This window comes from Brassica napus, chromosome C5, assembly GCF_020379485.1.
Source record: "Brassica napus cultivar Da-Ae chromosome C5, Da-Ae, whole genome shotgun sequence".
Classification (NCBI taxonomy): Eukaryota; Viridiplantae; Streptophyta; class Magnoliopsida; order Brassicales; family Brassicaceae; genus Brassica; species Brassica napus.
In genome coordinates, this window is record NC_063448.1 from 27,037,301 (window position 1) to 27,052,208 (window position 14,908).

A 14,908-nucleotide genomic window follows, 5' to 3' on the forward strand; every position below is an offset into this window, starting at 1 on the left:
ACCGGAAAAGATTGGTAGAAGTCCAATGAAAAACTCTCAGAAAATGCAACTTGAGAATGAGAGGATTATTACTCCTTCGCGGTTTGCTGCATTAAGCATACCGGAAGAGGACGAGCAAGAGGAAGACAGTGATAAGCAAGATGAGAAACAGGAGACAGAGAATGAAATAAGTCAAGAGGAGCTAGTGAAAGCAAAGATGGGAACAAAAAATGAGAAAAATCAAAAGACTGAAGAGGGGAAACTAAAGGCAACAGAGGTTGAAGGAGTAAGGCAAATTATACCCAGAAACTCAAAGACAAAGCATAAAGTGCTCTCAGTAGCTTCAAATCATACCAAGGATCTTGGGAATATGACAAGGGGTTCCCAAAGAAATCATTAATGTCTGGATTTTTCTGGAACATAAGGGGGTTCAATAAATCAATTAAGCAAGGAGTAGTTAGAAGTTGGGTTAGAAGTCAGAATTTGCAGTTTGGTTGTTTGATAGAGACAAGGGTGAAGGAAAGGAAGGCGTGAAAAATTATTTCAGAGGTTTTTCAAGGATGTGACAGTATCTCTAACTATGAAGCTCACAGATTAGGGAAGATATGGGTTGTTTGGGGACCGATGGTGAGGATGACTCCGGTATACAAAAGTAGTCAGATTATTACGTGTTATGTACTGCTAAAAGGGAAAGATGAAGAATTTTTCTGTTCGTTTGTTTATGCGTTGAATGGTGTGGAAGAAAGGAAGAGTTTATGGGAAGAATTGAAGGATCATTCTGATGCTCCTATGTTGAAGAACAAGAAGTGGATGATAATGGGGGATTTTAATGAGATTTTGGAGGGGGAGGAGCATTCAGATTTTGAGGATGCGCCAAGAATTCCACCAGGTATGAGGGATTTCCAAGAGGTGGTCAGGTACTGTAGTTTAACCGATATGAGCTTTCAGGGTCCGAAATATACTTGGTGTAACAAAAGGGCAGATGGATTAATCTGTAAAAAGTTGGATGTGTATTGGTAAATGAAGAATGGCTTCACACTTGAAAGGCTTATTGTGTTTTTGACTCTGGTGGGTGCTCGGACCACTTACGGTGTAGAATTTAGTTGGAAATAGAGGAGAAGAAGAAAAGAAGACCGTTTAAATTCACAAACTCGATAGCAAAGATGACAGAGTTTATTCCATTAATGGAGGATCACTGGAGAGGAGGAGAAGCTTTATTTCACTCTACTGCTGCTATGTTTATGCTCACGAAGAAATTAAAAGCCCTGAAACAGCCGTTGAAAGCTCTGAGTAAAGCAAAATTGAGAGATTTATCTAAGAGAACAAGAGAAGCGTATGTGGACCTATGTGAGAAGCAGAACTCTACATTGGAGAGACCTACGCCGGATACAATTCATGAAGAGATACGAGCGTTTGATAAATGGCAAAGGTTAGCGGGACTAGAGGAGGAGTTTTTAAAGCAAAGATCAAAGTTACATTGGTTGGATGTCGGTGATGGGAATAATAAAGCGTTTCATAGTGCTTAAAAATTAGAGAGGTGAGGAATAACATCATAGAAATTGTGCGTATGGATGGTACTGTGGCAAAAACAGATGAGGACATAAAGGAGGAAACAAAGAAGTTTTTTTTACTGAGTTTATGACTGCTCAGCCGCATGATTTTGAAGGGGTTACATTTGACAGAGTAAGAGATTTGTTGGGGTACCAATGCAGCAGTATTGATTGTGAGAAACTAGAGAAGGATGTCACCAAAGAAGAGATCATGGAGTATTATTTAAAATGCCAGGAGATAAATCACCTGGACCGGATGGATACACATCTGAATTCTTCAAAGAAGCGTGGCCAGTCATAGGAGATGATGTAACTGTGGCAATCCAATCCTTTTTCAGAAAAAGGTTCTTACCCAAGGGAGTAAATTTTACTATCCTTGCGCTCATACCAAAGAAAGAAGAGGCAAAGGTAATGAAGGATTATCGACCCATCTCTTGCTGTAACGTCCTCTATAAAATGATATCAAAGATTATTGCTAACAGATTGAAGGAAATTCTGCCTAAGTGTATATCCATCAATCAATCTGCTTTCATTAAGGAAAGGCTCCTTATGGAAAATGTTCTCTTAGCAACAGAGATAGTAAAGGATTATCACAAGGATTCGATATCTACTCGGTGTGCTATGATGATTGATATATCTAAAGCATTCGATTCGGTGCAGTGGTCGTTTCTTATGAACACGTTAAAAGCTATGGAGTTTCCGGGGAAATTCATTCATTGGATCAGTCTCTGTGTCACAACAGCTTCGTTTTCTGTTCAAGTAAACGGAGTGCTAGCTGGATACTTTCAGAGCAGAAGAGGTTTGAGGCATGGTTGTTCTCTCTCTCCATACCTTTTCGTAATTTGTATGAATGTTCTTTCGAAGATGCTTGATGAAGCAGCACTGAAAGGTCTAATAGGTTATCATCCCAAATGCAAGAATATAGAGATCACTCATCTATGTTTTGCAGATGACCTAATGGTATTCGCTGAAGGGAATAAAAGATCAGTCGAAGGAGTCTTGAAGGTGTTTGAGGAGTTTGATAAGATGTCTGGGTTGAAGATTAGTTTGGAGAAGTCTACTTTGTTCTTGGCTGGTTTCACTAGTCAGAAGAGAGAAGAGCTGATGAATCACTTTCCGTTTGGAGCAGGGAAACTTCCGGTTAGATACTTGGGACTACCTCTGCTTACAAAAGGTATGACTGTAACAGACTTCATCCCGCTTGTAGAGAAAATAAGGAAGAGGATAGGAATATGGTCGGGGCGGTTTTTATCCTATGCTGGTATATTGCAATTGATAAAATTAGTAATTACGAGTTTAGCGAACTTTTGGATGGCAGCTTTTCGTTTACCAACTGGATGCATTAAAGAAGTTGAGAGATTATGTTCTGCATTCCTTTGGTCAGGGCCGGAGCTAAATAGTAGAAAAGCTAAAGTTGCTTGGCCAGATATATGTCGCACTAAACAGGAAGGAGGTTTAGGCATTAGACCCTTGAAGGAAATGAATGAGGTTTGTATTCTGAAGTTGATATGGAGGATACTGTCGGCAAACTCACTATGGGTAAAATGAATACACATATACCTCATACAATAAGGGTCAATATGGTCTGTTAAAGAGACTGCAATTGGATCTTGGATGTGGAGGAAGATACTGAAGTATAGGGAAAGAGCAAAGCAGTTTTATAGAGTGGAAGTAAGAAATGGAAAGAATACCTCTTTCTGGAATGAGGTGTGGTCTCCGCTTGGTTGTTTAAGAGAGTTGTTGGGTAATGGAGGATGCATTGATATGGGAATTCTGGCAGATGCAAAAGTGGAAGATTGTATGCATCACAGAAGAAGAAATCACAGGATCCCAATACTAAATAAAGTAGAAGTGGAGATTGAGAAGTTCAAAAGCTTGAGGCAACAAGGAGAAGAAGATATCTCTCTTTGGAAATGTGGGGAAGGGAAATATAAAGGGAAGTTCTCAATGAGTGAAACATGACAGATTATGAGAGAGAGGCATCAAACTTTTGAGTGGTACACGGCGATATGGTTCAAGCATTCCACTCCAAAGTTCTCCTTCTTGGTTTGGGTTGCTATGAAGAATAGGCTTGCAACAGGGACCGTATGAGGCAATAGGAACGCAATGTGTATGCGTCTTGTATATTCTGTCAAGAGCCTATAGAAACAGTTGCTCATCTCTTCTTTGAGTGTTCTTATTCAAAACAGATATGGGGGGACCTTGCGAGAGGAGTTCTCAAGGAGCGTCATACAAAGAGTTGGATGGAGATAGTGAAACTCATCACCGATTCAAATCGAGATAAGATTCAACTATTTGCAACCAGATATATGTTTCGAGTGGCTGTTCATAGCATTTGGAGAGAGAGGAATAGAAGAAGACATGGAGAAAAGGAGTCCCTACCAACTCTGTTGTCAAGTATGATAGATAAGACTCTGCGAAACAAGTTCTCTATCATACAAAAGAAGAAGGATAAAGAACTAGATGGAGGGTTGAGCTACTGGTTTGGAGCAAAGCAAAGCTAACAAGGAGGTTGAAGCTTAAAGATATAGAAGAAAGTAGTCTGATTCTATAAGGAAATTTTTGTATAGAAAGTATGAAAGGAAGCACACGGATGTAAAAAAGGTTTTTTCTTGAATTAATTTAACAATCAATTCAAAAAAAAAAAAATTGTGCACTTATCCCCTATATACTAATCTTACAACATGTTTTTGTAGACATGTGTCATCACGAGAATAATTCTTAGAATTGTTAGAAAAATAAGTTAGTCCATATAAACATATAATATGCTTTTTATTAAATTAACTATCAAATTAATTAGTAGTGTACAAAAGAATATTTTGTCTTTCTTTAAATAAAAGCTGTGGAATTATCTAATAAGATTAACATATATATATATGACAATTAATGATTACGAATAATATATATTTGATAACAATTTTTTCCAACCTCTCTCTTTTTAGTTTAATTTTATACTATTAAAAGAAATTAAACAATCACATTAAGCAGATAATAAAAAAATTGGATTTTTTCTTATATGTTTTATTTTGAATTTTTAAAAACGACTATAAATTACTAAAAATAGTAAAAGTAAAACATTAAAATTTTGTGATCAATGGCTTAACTCTTTTTTATTCAAGCAAGATACAAATGATCATATATCGTAGGGGTGGACGTTCGGATACACGTTTGGGTTCGTATCGGGTATTTCAGTATAACGGTATAGAACCCGTTCGGGTATTTCTACACTTTGAGTCGGGTTCTGGTATTTTATGTTCGGGTTCAGGTATTTTGGGTCGGGTTCAGATTTTTGAATTTTGAAGAAAAAATAAATAAATTATTCATTATTTAAGTTTTTTGTATTTAAAATATATTTTAACTTAACTGATTTTCTAATTTTTAAAAGATTAAACTATTAATATGTTTGAAGATAAAAATTTAAAAATAGAAAGACACAAATTTAGTTCTTCTTTTGAAATTTTAGATGCAACTTTTGTTAATCCAAGAAACAAGAGCTTGATCTGTTTTTTAAGTGAGTAGCAAATGATTTTGTCCATAATTATATGTATATTATCTAATTTTGAGCAATAAACATCATTAATATAAATATTTTTGAATAAAATGAGGGTTAAGTATACTTATGTTTGGTTATCTTCGGATATCCATTCGGGTTCGAATATTACCCGTTCGGATTCAGATATTACCCGAACTGGTAAAATAAGTAATTTATTTTGTTGTTCTACAACTAGATGATTTTTAGACCGAGCCGGTGAATATATACTAGACATATATTTATATTTCGAGTCTGCACTTATATTCTATAATAGTTTGATATATTCTATTTAAACACTAACCTGTTAGTATAGTTTTTCGGGAATTTTTTTTTCAAAATTTTGATTCTTAGATATGTATCTGGAGTGAAACTAATTTTTACAGATGTCCATTTTTTAAAATAACACTTATGTAATTCACCGAATTCATAGAAGAAGTTTTAAAAAAAAACTTAACTCATATCGATGAACAAAGTCAATAGTAAACAAATCGTGAGCAGAAAACCTAGTCACCTTTCGTCATTATATATTCAATGTTGTCTATTTAGTTTTGGTGATTTATGTCATCCGCAAAACTTAATTTCTTTTTGTGCATATGAAGTCTTAAAAATAATTAAAATGAGATGTAATATCTTAACTCTTCAACAACGATAATATATTTAAGAGACCAACATTTGAATTCGTCATTTTATGATCGATAAAAATTGTAGTGTTGCAAAATGTTAAAACCATTTAATAAACACATTATTATAAAAACTCACACCGCACATGCGCGCGGGTTATCATCTAGTATTAACTATTCACTAGAGTTTGACCCGTGCATCCGCACGGATTTTTAGTTTTACCTTTTATAGACAAATATTAATATAAATTTTAAAATTTTATCTATATTAAATAATTGTTTAAGACGACATTTAGAAAACATAATAATTTTATAGTTTATATTGAGTAATTATATTTTATTTTTCAGCTGTCGATTTTATCACTTATTTTTAAATTTTGATCTGTACATCCGCGAGAATGTATTTTTATTTTTTCACGGATAAGAATTTTATACTCTTCAATACTCATATTGGTTTACTTTATATAAAAGTATATATAAAATAATATATTTACATTTAAATATATGTTTATTAATAGATTATATAAATGATTCTTTTTATGTGGTTTTTTAGCTATTGCTAATGAATAATGAAACTTATAACTATATATATTTAAAAAAATATTGTGTTCTAAATTTAGTAAATAAATACTTAAATTGATTTAAGTGGCTTTATAGTTGTTTTATCTTTTTTATTAAGTAACTATTAATAATATATCATTAATAAATATACATCGGTTATACTTATTCCAGTTATATAGGAATATCAAGGGTAAAAGACGATGAAGAAATAATTTTATATCTATATATATAAAGTAGACTTTTCTCTCTCTTATGACATGTGGAAGGGGAGTTTGTTGACATGTGTCCTCTTTTTTTGTCTTTTTACATTTTAGATCTTTCTTCTTTTAGACTATTGCAATTTGGTTCATTATTTTCTAGTTATGCACTATCTAATCCTTCTCACACTAACTATCATCATTTGAAGTTTGATAATCTATTTTATTGTTCAAAAAATTGCAAAACGAATAAAGAAATAAGTAAAAAAAATATAAATGTATTTTAATATTTAATTTATTCACTGCTAAACATAACATAAACTTTCGCTATTTTATTATTTTTTACTATTTTATATTATTTCATTTACAACTATATATTTATCTTAATATTAACCAAACTAAAGCAAAACACATAATCTAAACATAAAACCTCCATAATCATAGAGAAAAAAAATTCCAAAGTAACACTAACTCAATAAAGATCCAGAGCTCAAAGGCGATCAAGAACGAAAATTAACTTACCCCACATTATCATTGAGTGTCTTGGCCAGAACAATCAAAAGTCAGAAAAATGTAGAAATATAATCTTGAGATAAAGCAATCGCTTGAACACAAAGGAGCGTGATCAAAGACCAATGCAAAGAACCAAGAAAGCGGGTTAGAGGAAAAATAATCAACAGAAGGCTAAAATCACCACGAAGCAGGAAGAGACATACATAACGAACGGTAAGAATCACCTCACAAACTAAACAAGCACAAACAAGACGTCTATGCAAGTGAAGAACCACAAAACTCTGGATAGAAGAGACCAAAGCTCCAAGAGACTAATACCACACACTTATACCAAGGGAAGCAAGGGAAGAAGAGAACGGAAGCCAACCCCCGAGAAACCAGAGCCCAGACTTGAGACCAGAAACAATCTTCAAAATCTACAGAGCATATTCGGAGGAGAAAACTATCCAAATCTGGAGTGGCAAACATGGTGAAAGGGAGAGTCACAGAGACGCAAGCAGCCATGAAAGTTGCAACGAGATGAGGGAACATAGATGGAAGGGTAGACAAAACGAAATCATTCAATCGCGGAGCCGTCCTCGAGCTATAGAAGTCAGATCACCAAAAACCATATCTTGAAAACTAAGACGAGAAGGGACTATCGATGGTAAGCCAACGACGAGGAAAACAACTTCAAAGACGACTAAACTCTGACCCAACCCAAAGAGATTCAGTTCCTAACATGAGCCGAAATCTAAGGAAAAAGAGGAGAAAAAGGTGAGGAAAAACAAGAGCACATATGTGAGTCTTTTTCGGTGATGGCGAGAATCACAACATAACGGAAAGGTAAACGAAATGCATAGATGGTTACGGCTCAATGTAAAAATATAGGGAGAGAACACAAAACATCTTTAAAAAGTAATGTTCAAATAATTAGAAAAAATATTAATTTTTACCCTGAAACTATTAGCCTTAAATTCAACAAATGCCTAAATGTAAAATTATTGAAATTCAATATGCATTACATCACAAACTCACTCCACCACTAATAAGGTACTATTATACCCACACCAACACACTTTTAAAAAAACAAACACATAATATGTTAGCATATCACCTATTACTACATAACATAATAAAAATACCAAATAATGTTCTTAGCAAATAAAGACGATCACATAGTTAGCTAGCTATATCATCCGAAAAATAATAATTAACAACAATAAAACAATATTCCGCGCGAAGCGCGGACATGCCCCTAGTCATTATTAAATGGTAGATGATTTCATTTATAGAAAATATTTATTAGCTAGCTAGATTATAGAAAGTGTTTTGGACCCTAATTAATTGATTTGCGGGAGATTGATTTTTTAAATTACTGTTGCTTTTTTTAGTTAAAACTCAAATTAGAAAATATATTAATTAAAGAGAAAAAGACATAGAATCCAAAAAATAGATTAATTAATAACTATAATGATTGTAAATAAGTTAGAAAATTTTGGGGTATTTTATATTTGTAATCCTATTTTAATAGATTAGACTAGGTTAAGACGTGCGTCTTGCGCATGGTGATAGACTATTATTAAAATACGAAGATTTTATAAAAATCGTGAAATATCAATTGTTACATAATAATATTTTATATCTTGCAAAATTAAATTTGAACGTGAATTTCATACAAATTGTTTTGACCCAAATTGGTTTGTTAGCAATTGGTTTTTTGACTATAAATTAAATTGGTCATATCCAAGAAAACATGTTTTTCTCGTTAACATAGAAAATATTTTTTTTGAGCAAATACATAGGAAATATTAAATTAAAAAAAATTACATAGCAATCTCAATGAGATAAACGAAGAAAAAAATGAGAGGGATTAGGGTTCCATCTCCGAAATTAGATTCAATCAGTTGACGAAAGAAAGATTTGATCACTCTTGGAATCGATAAAGCTTAAAATCTTGACAATTATCTGAACTCACGAATCCAGGTCAGTGATCTTCTTTTTCTTTCTGATGTTTGGTTATCAGTTTTAGCGACCAGAAAAAGCTATATGTATTGAGCTCTACTCGACTCCAACTATCTTCATTCGCTAGAATTATCCACAATCGGTGAACATAATGGTTAATCATTACGCCATAAAGCCACTTTTTCCATATATTCTGTCTCTGGGGCCGATTGAATAATAGGAGTGAAGAAATCGAAAAACATATTCAGGTTAGACCACATATTTTGAAAAATCAATCATCCCATTTTTATTCTCTTTATGGCTAATCTTGCAGTATTTAGGGAGTTAAGGCATCGCTCCACACAATGGATTAATGAGGGAGAACAGCTCTTTAAAAGAATGGAAAGAAAGGTCCTAGATTTTATACTCTCTGTTGTTGGCGGTTTTGTCTCCAAAAAAGCAAAATATGGCCAACAAACACAGTCGAACCTTTTCACAGGTTAGCATCTTCGCCTATTTATCACTTGTGTACTTGTTTGTACTGATACAAACAAAAATAGATTGGTTGATGTTACAAAAGTAATCATAGGATACTTTCAAATAAAGTAGAGTTTAAGATAATACTAAACATCATGAAAAGTATAAAATATGAAAGTGAAAAGATAAATAAACGTGTGATAACACACAAATATATGAGAAACAAAATGCAATTGAATGTGTCTTAACAATGCTGGGCTTGGAATCCTATACAAACAAATTAAGAAAAAGTTTCAGTAAACATACATATCAGGTTAATTACAAAAAAAGAAGAGAAAAATGTACACTCACTACTATTACTTCTGAAGGAGTGGTTTAGATGGTAAACTAAAGATATTAATCGTAGAAAACTTTTGGAGTTGGAGTATGTAATGGTGGAGATTAGCACACGTTTTAGGGGTCATTATATAGCATTACCACTACATGTTCTAATTAATGTGAAAAAATTAGTAAAGGAATGTATATATTGAATATTAACTTTTGCCACGATTGAAGGGAAAATTGTTTAACTTACCTCTTGGAATTCTTTTGAATACATTCCTTTTATCATGCTTGCAGCGGTAATATTGCATTTATTACCGGACGCAAATCAAATATTACCTACGTTAACTGAATCAATAATTAACAATCATTCAATATCGATTTCAAATTTTAGTAGTCGAAATGTGGGCTATACACCGAAATTTGCTCTATAACAACCTAAACTGCCTGTAATTTCGCCTTCCCAAAAATAACTAATACTAATCATTAAAGTTATTGTTCTAAATTTTGTATCTAAAATGTGGGTTACGATTTATAATTTTCGCACAGAATTTCAAATATGATTATATTTGAAATCTTATCAATAATCTTGGAAAATATGTCGTCATTTTAAAAGAATGTTTAAGAACCATTAAATGACCAAAAATTACAGGATATAGAATTATATGCATATGGTGAGCGAGTAAAATCTTATGAATATTAAATATATATAGTGACGAAAAAGTGATAGTCTACCCTCTCTTAATTTATTGTAGGTTTATTGAGATGTCCTTATGAATTAAAATTGTGATTTTAAATGGTTTTGTGTTTTTATGTTAAGCAAAACTTTTTTGAATAAAAACTCATGACCATTTTCATTAGGCCTGAAAGAGTATTGGGATGTCCTTATGAATTGAAATTTTGAGTTTTATTGTTTGTCTTTTTATGCTAAGCAAAAGATTTTATGCATAAGAACTCACAGCCATTTTCATTAGGCAAGACGAACTCATTTCATATGCATACGACGAACTCATTTTCTTATGAATTGAAATTGTGATTTTGAATAGTTTGTGTTCTTATGTCAAGCAAAACATTTTATGCATAAGAAGTCACGAACATTTTCATCAGGCAAGACGACCTCATTTCCTCTTTTTTGTTGGCAGGTTATACAATGTTGTAAACATTAGTTTCACTGGCGGAGGAGTCCAACGACGTCGTGGGAGAAGTTTCATACGAACACGATCAATTAAAATACATTTAGAGTAAAATATTAGTTGTACCAATGGCATTACTGTGTAATTACTATAGTTAACAAATGCTAGTTATATAAGTAGGCTGAGAAGGAATGTGGAAGTGCAGGCTAATAAAAGTACCAAATCAAGGTTACTCTTGAAAATTGCTTCTCTCTTAATAAGAAAGGGATTATTACAAACCTGGTCTGCTACTACTCTTTCAAAAGGAATGTATGTAGAGGATGGATTCGACCATCCCACAGGGCCCGAGGAATAGGAAGGCCTGGCCTGAGTTAGGAAGAGCGACGGCTCGATCTGTCGGCTCGAGAGTCAGGTCTCTCGGCTTGACTCTTGAGTACTTCTAGCTGACCATCGTCGACTGAAGAGCGTTCGGCTCAGCGGTTGCTCGAACACCTACGGGCCTCTCGGCCCAGCAAAGGAGGCCCACCAAGATGGCGTAAAATTAGGTCAAGAGCGAGGCATCGGGACGTCTATATAAGGGAAAGAAGAGACAACGAGAAGAGGATCCGAAATCACTGACCAACACTTGACGGCTAGATTAGGGTTTTCACCTTTACTTCGTCTCGCCGTTAGTTATACTTCTCCGGTAGCTTATCGAGCCACCGGTTTCCTTTCTGTCGCACTCTCCTCTTATTTCCTTGTAACCGATCGAACGTTTTCTCTCCGACCATTAATAAGACGTCTTTGTTTAAGCCCACATCTTATTTATTACCGTTTCACGATCAAACAGTTGGCGCCCACCGTGGGGCCCTAGCAAAGTAACGTCAGAACGATGGTCGTTAGCAATGATAGTTCAGGCGAGGAGCGCGAAGCTCTCGAGGCGACGCCTACGCCTACACCAGCAACTCCACTTCCCCATCCCGCAACCATGGAAACTATCCTGGCGCGCCTGGCCCTACAAGAAGCGGCACAGAAGGCGGCAGTTGACCAAATCACGGCGATAGCAAAGATCCTCGCTCCCCTCGCTGCAAACGCCGAAGCGTCAACAGCGCAGTATCGTCGACACCTGTTCGCCACAGAACGAACCACCGACTTGGCGCCTACGCGGGATAACGATAACCAAAGTGCCGGTAACGACACCGGTGCGCACACCGCAAGCGAACTAGCCGCGTTAAAACAGTCGGTCCTCGATATCAATTCTAAGATCCACCAGGTGACGACGTCCGCCCCCCAGATCGAGCATGTACTCGCGGATTCTCTTCGTACACCCTTCACGCGAAAAGTTACCGGCGTACGGCTACAGAAGATGGACAAACTCCGTCTTCCAACCTTCAAAGGCCTCTCCGACCCTTCCACCCACGTCACATCTTTCAACATAGCGATGCGACGCGCAAACCTGACCGACGAAGACAAAGACGCCGGCTTTTGCCAACTCTTCGTCGAAACCCTAGAAGGCCCGGCCCTTACTTGGTTCACCGGCCTCAGAGAGAACTCCGTGGACTGTTTCCACGACCTCTCAACGGCCTTCCTTAAGAACTATATCATGTTCACCAACCAGGAAGCAACAGTGTCAGATTTGTGGAACCTCACTCACGCCAGCGACCAAAGTCTCCGCGACTTCATGGAGAAATTCAAAGCTATTGTCTCGAAGATCGATATCCCCGACCATATCGCCGTCGAATCTTTGATGAACACCTTGCACGTCGATTCCACATTCCGCCAGGATCTTTACCGATACCCGACCAAATCTGTCTCCGACGCCATCGCTCGCTCGCACAACTTTATCCGCATGGAAGAAGACACCAGAGCAAAGTTCGCAAAAGAAGCAGCGGCCAGGCAGCGAGCCCCCCGAACGAACGATACCCGCTCCGAGCCTCGCCAGCATTCCTCCGGTGGAAATACCACTCAGAAGCGAGGCTACGTAAGTTCGGTCGATGATGAGGAGTCTCCAAAATCAGCAGCCATCACGCGAGAGAAAGGCTGGAATCACTGGGATCGAGACCCCGCCTCGAAGCAATCAAAGTCGACCGAACCAACGAGTTCAAACTCCGAGGAGCCAAGGAAATGGTGCCTCTACCACAAAAGGGATTCCCACGATACAAAAGAATGCAAAGTCCTCATCGGGCAATTCTTCGACGGGATCACTAACGGGACGATTCAAATGCCCACTTCTCCAACGACACCGAAAAACACCAAAAGTTGGAGTAAGAACAAGGAGAAGAAGGCACAGAAGTCTCAACAGAACACGGCCCCGAGCGAGGAAAGAGCAAGCCCTGAGCGCACTCCTGTCAACAACGTTGGCCCCGCCAACGATTCGTCAGAAGACGAACATCCGCGTCGCCGGCGACGAGTGGAAGTCATACTCTCTCGCCCTTGCGACTCCTCTGACGACGACTCCTCGATAATGCAACCAGATGTACGCGACAAACTGAACAGCACGGTCGAGCAGTCTCTCACTCCCCCGACAGCAGACAAAGACCTGCGCACCTTACTGAAGCGAAAGAGTGCTACGAACGAGCACGTAGGAAGCGCCGATCTCGGCGCGACCATCTCCAAATCCAGCGCCAGGAGAATAGGTCAAAACGGCGACCTTCGCGACCAGCTCAATTCAAAGGCCAACGACCTGCGAATCCAACTCAACCGTTCGAAAGGATCCGATCTGCGACGACGTCTCGAATCAAAAAAGAAAAAGCCCGCAGAAACTCCTCAGTTCGAGAACACAACCGATGATTTAAGGAAGCAACTCGAGTCAATGCGAGCTGCCCACACCCCGCACATTAGCGTCATAATGGGAGGATCACCTCCTTGCGGCGACTCAGTTCGAGCTGTCAAAGACTACAAGCGACAAGCCACCGCCTCCAAGAAGTGGCCACCTCCAGTCGAAAATGATCACCAGATCACTTTTTCGGCACTAGATACCAAGGGTGTCCACATGCCGCACAACGATCCTCTCCTCGTCGACCTCGACATCGGAGAATGCCTAGTCGCGAAAGTCCTTATCGATACCGGCAGCTCAGTCGATCTCATCTTCCGCGACACACTCGACAAAATGGGAGTCGATTTAAGGGATATGAAGCCTTCTTCTCGTACGCTCACTGGCTTCAACGGAGCCTCGGAGCAAATGATCGGAACAATTCGTCTTCCAGTATACGCAGGTGGTATAACCCGTACCGTCAAGTTCTCCGTCATCCGAGCCAAAGCACCATATAATGCCATCCTCGGAACACCATGGTTGCATTCCATGAAAGCCGTTCCCTCGACGTACCATCAATGCGTCAAGTTTCCCGGCAAAGACGGTAAAACACAGACGATTCGGGGAGATCAACAAGCCGCGAGAGAACTGCTAATTGCAACTGTAAAGATGCAGCAACAGACTTCCCTCGTCAACTCCGTCGGCAAACCACTCCACAAGATATACCCCCAGAAGGAGGAAGTTCGCGAAGTCGCAATTGACGAATCCGACCCAACGAAAATCATCCGAGTGGGCGTCTACCTATCCGACGACATATGTTCAAGGATCATCTCTTTCATCAAAGATAACGCTTCAACGTTCGCCTGGAAGACCTCCGACATGAGGGGGATCGACCCCGCAGTTACCTCCCATGAACTGCATGTCGACCCGACGTTCAAACCCATCCGACAGAAGCGACGGAAACTCGGTCCAGAAAGATCTAAGGCAGTGAACGACGAAGTCGACAGGCTCCTCGACGCGGGTTTTATTACCGAAGTTCGATACCCCCGAATGGTTAGCCAACCCGGTCGTCGTCAACCCGCTCCCTCACATCGATCGTCTCGTCGAATCAACCGCCGGTAACGAACTCCTAACCTTCATGGACGCTTTCTCGGGATACAACCAGATCCTGATGCATCCCGATGATCGCGAGAAGACGGCATTCATCACCGACAGAGGAACTTATTGCTACAAAGTGATGCCCTTCGGGCTAAAAAACGCCGGCGCGACTTATCAGCGACTCGTTAACCAAATGTTTGCTGATCAGCTTGGTAACACCATGGAAGTGTACATCGACGATATGCTAGTCAAATCGCTCAAGGCCGACGACCA

At 38.1% G+C, this 14,908-nt stretch overlaps 1 protein-coding gene across 1 annotated transcript; it reads left to right on the forward strand.

Annotated features, from left to right (window-relative positions):
* Positions 1-6,902: 6,902 nt before the first annotated feature.
* Positions 6,903-14,659, forward strand: LOC125587731. The gene is made up of 2 exons (XM_048758770.1): positions 6,903-9,374; positions 10,816-14,659. Exon 2 carries the CDS (start codon positions 11,678-11,680, stop codon positions 14,657-14,659), a length of 2,982 nt encoding a protein of 993 aa, XP_048614727.1. The 5' UTR covers positions 6,903-9,374; positions 10,816-11,677.
* Positions 14,660-14,908: the final 249 nt, after the last annotated feature.

What these genes read in the sequence shown, in the direction of transcription:
- LOC125587731 (XM_048758770.1), top strand. Translation starts at nt 11,678, where the DNA reads ATGGTCGTTAGCAATGATAGTTCAGGCGAGGAGCGCGAAGCTCTCGAG.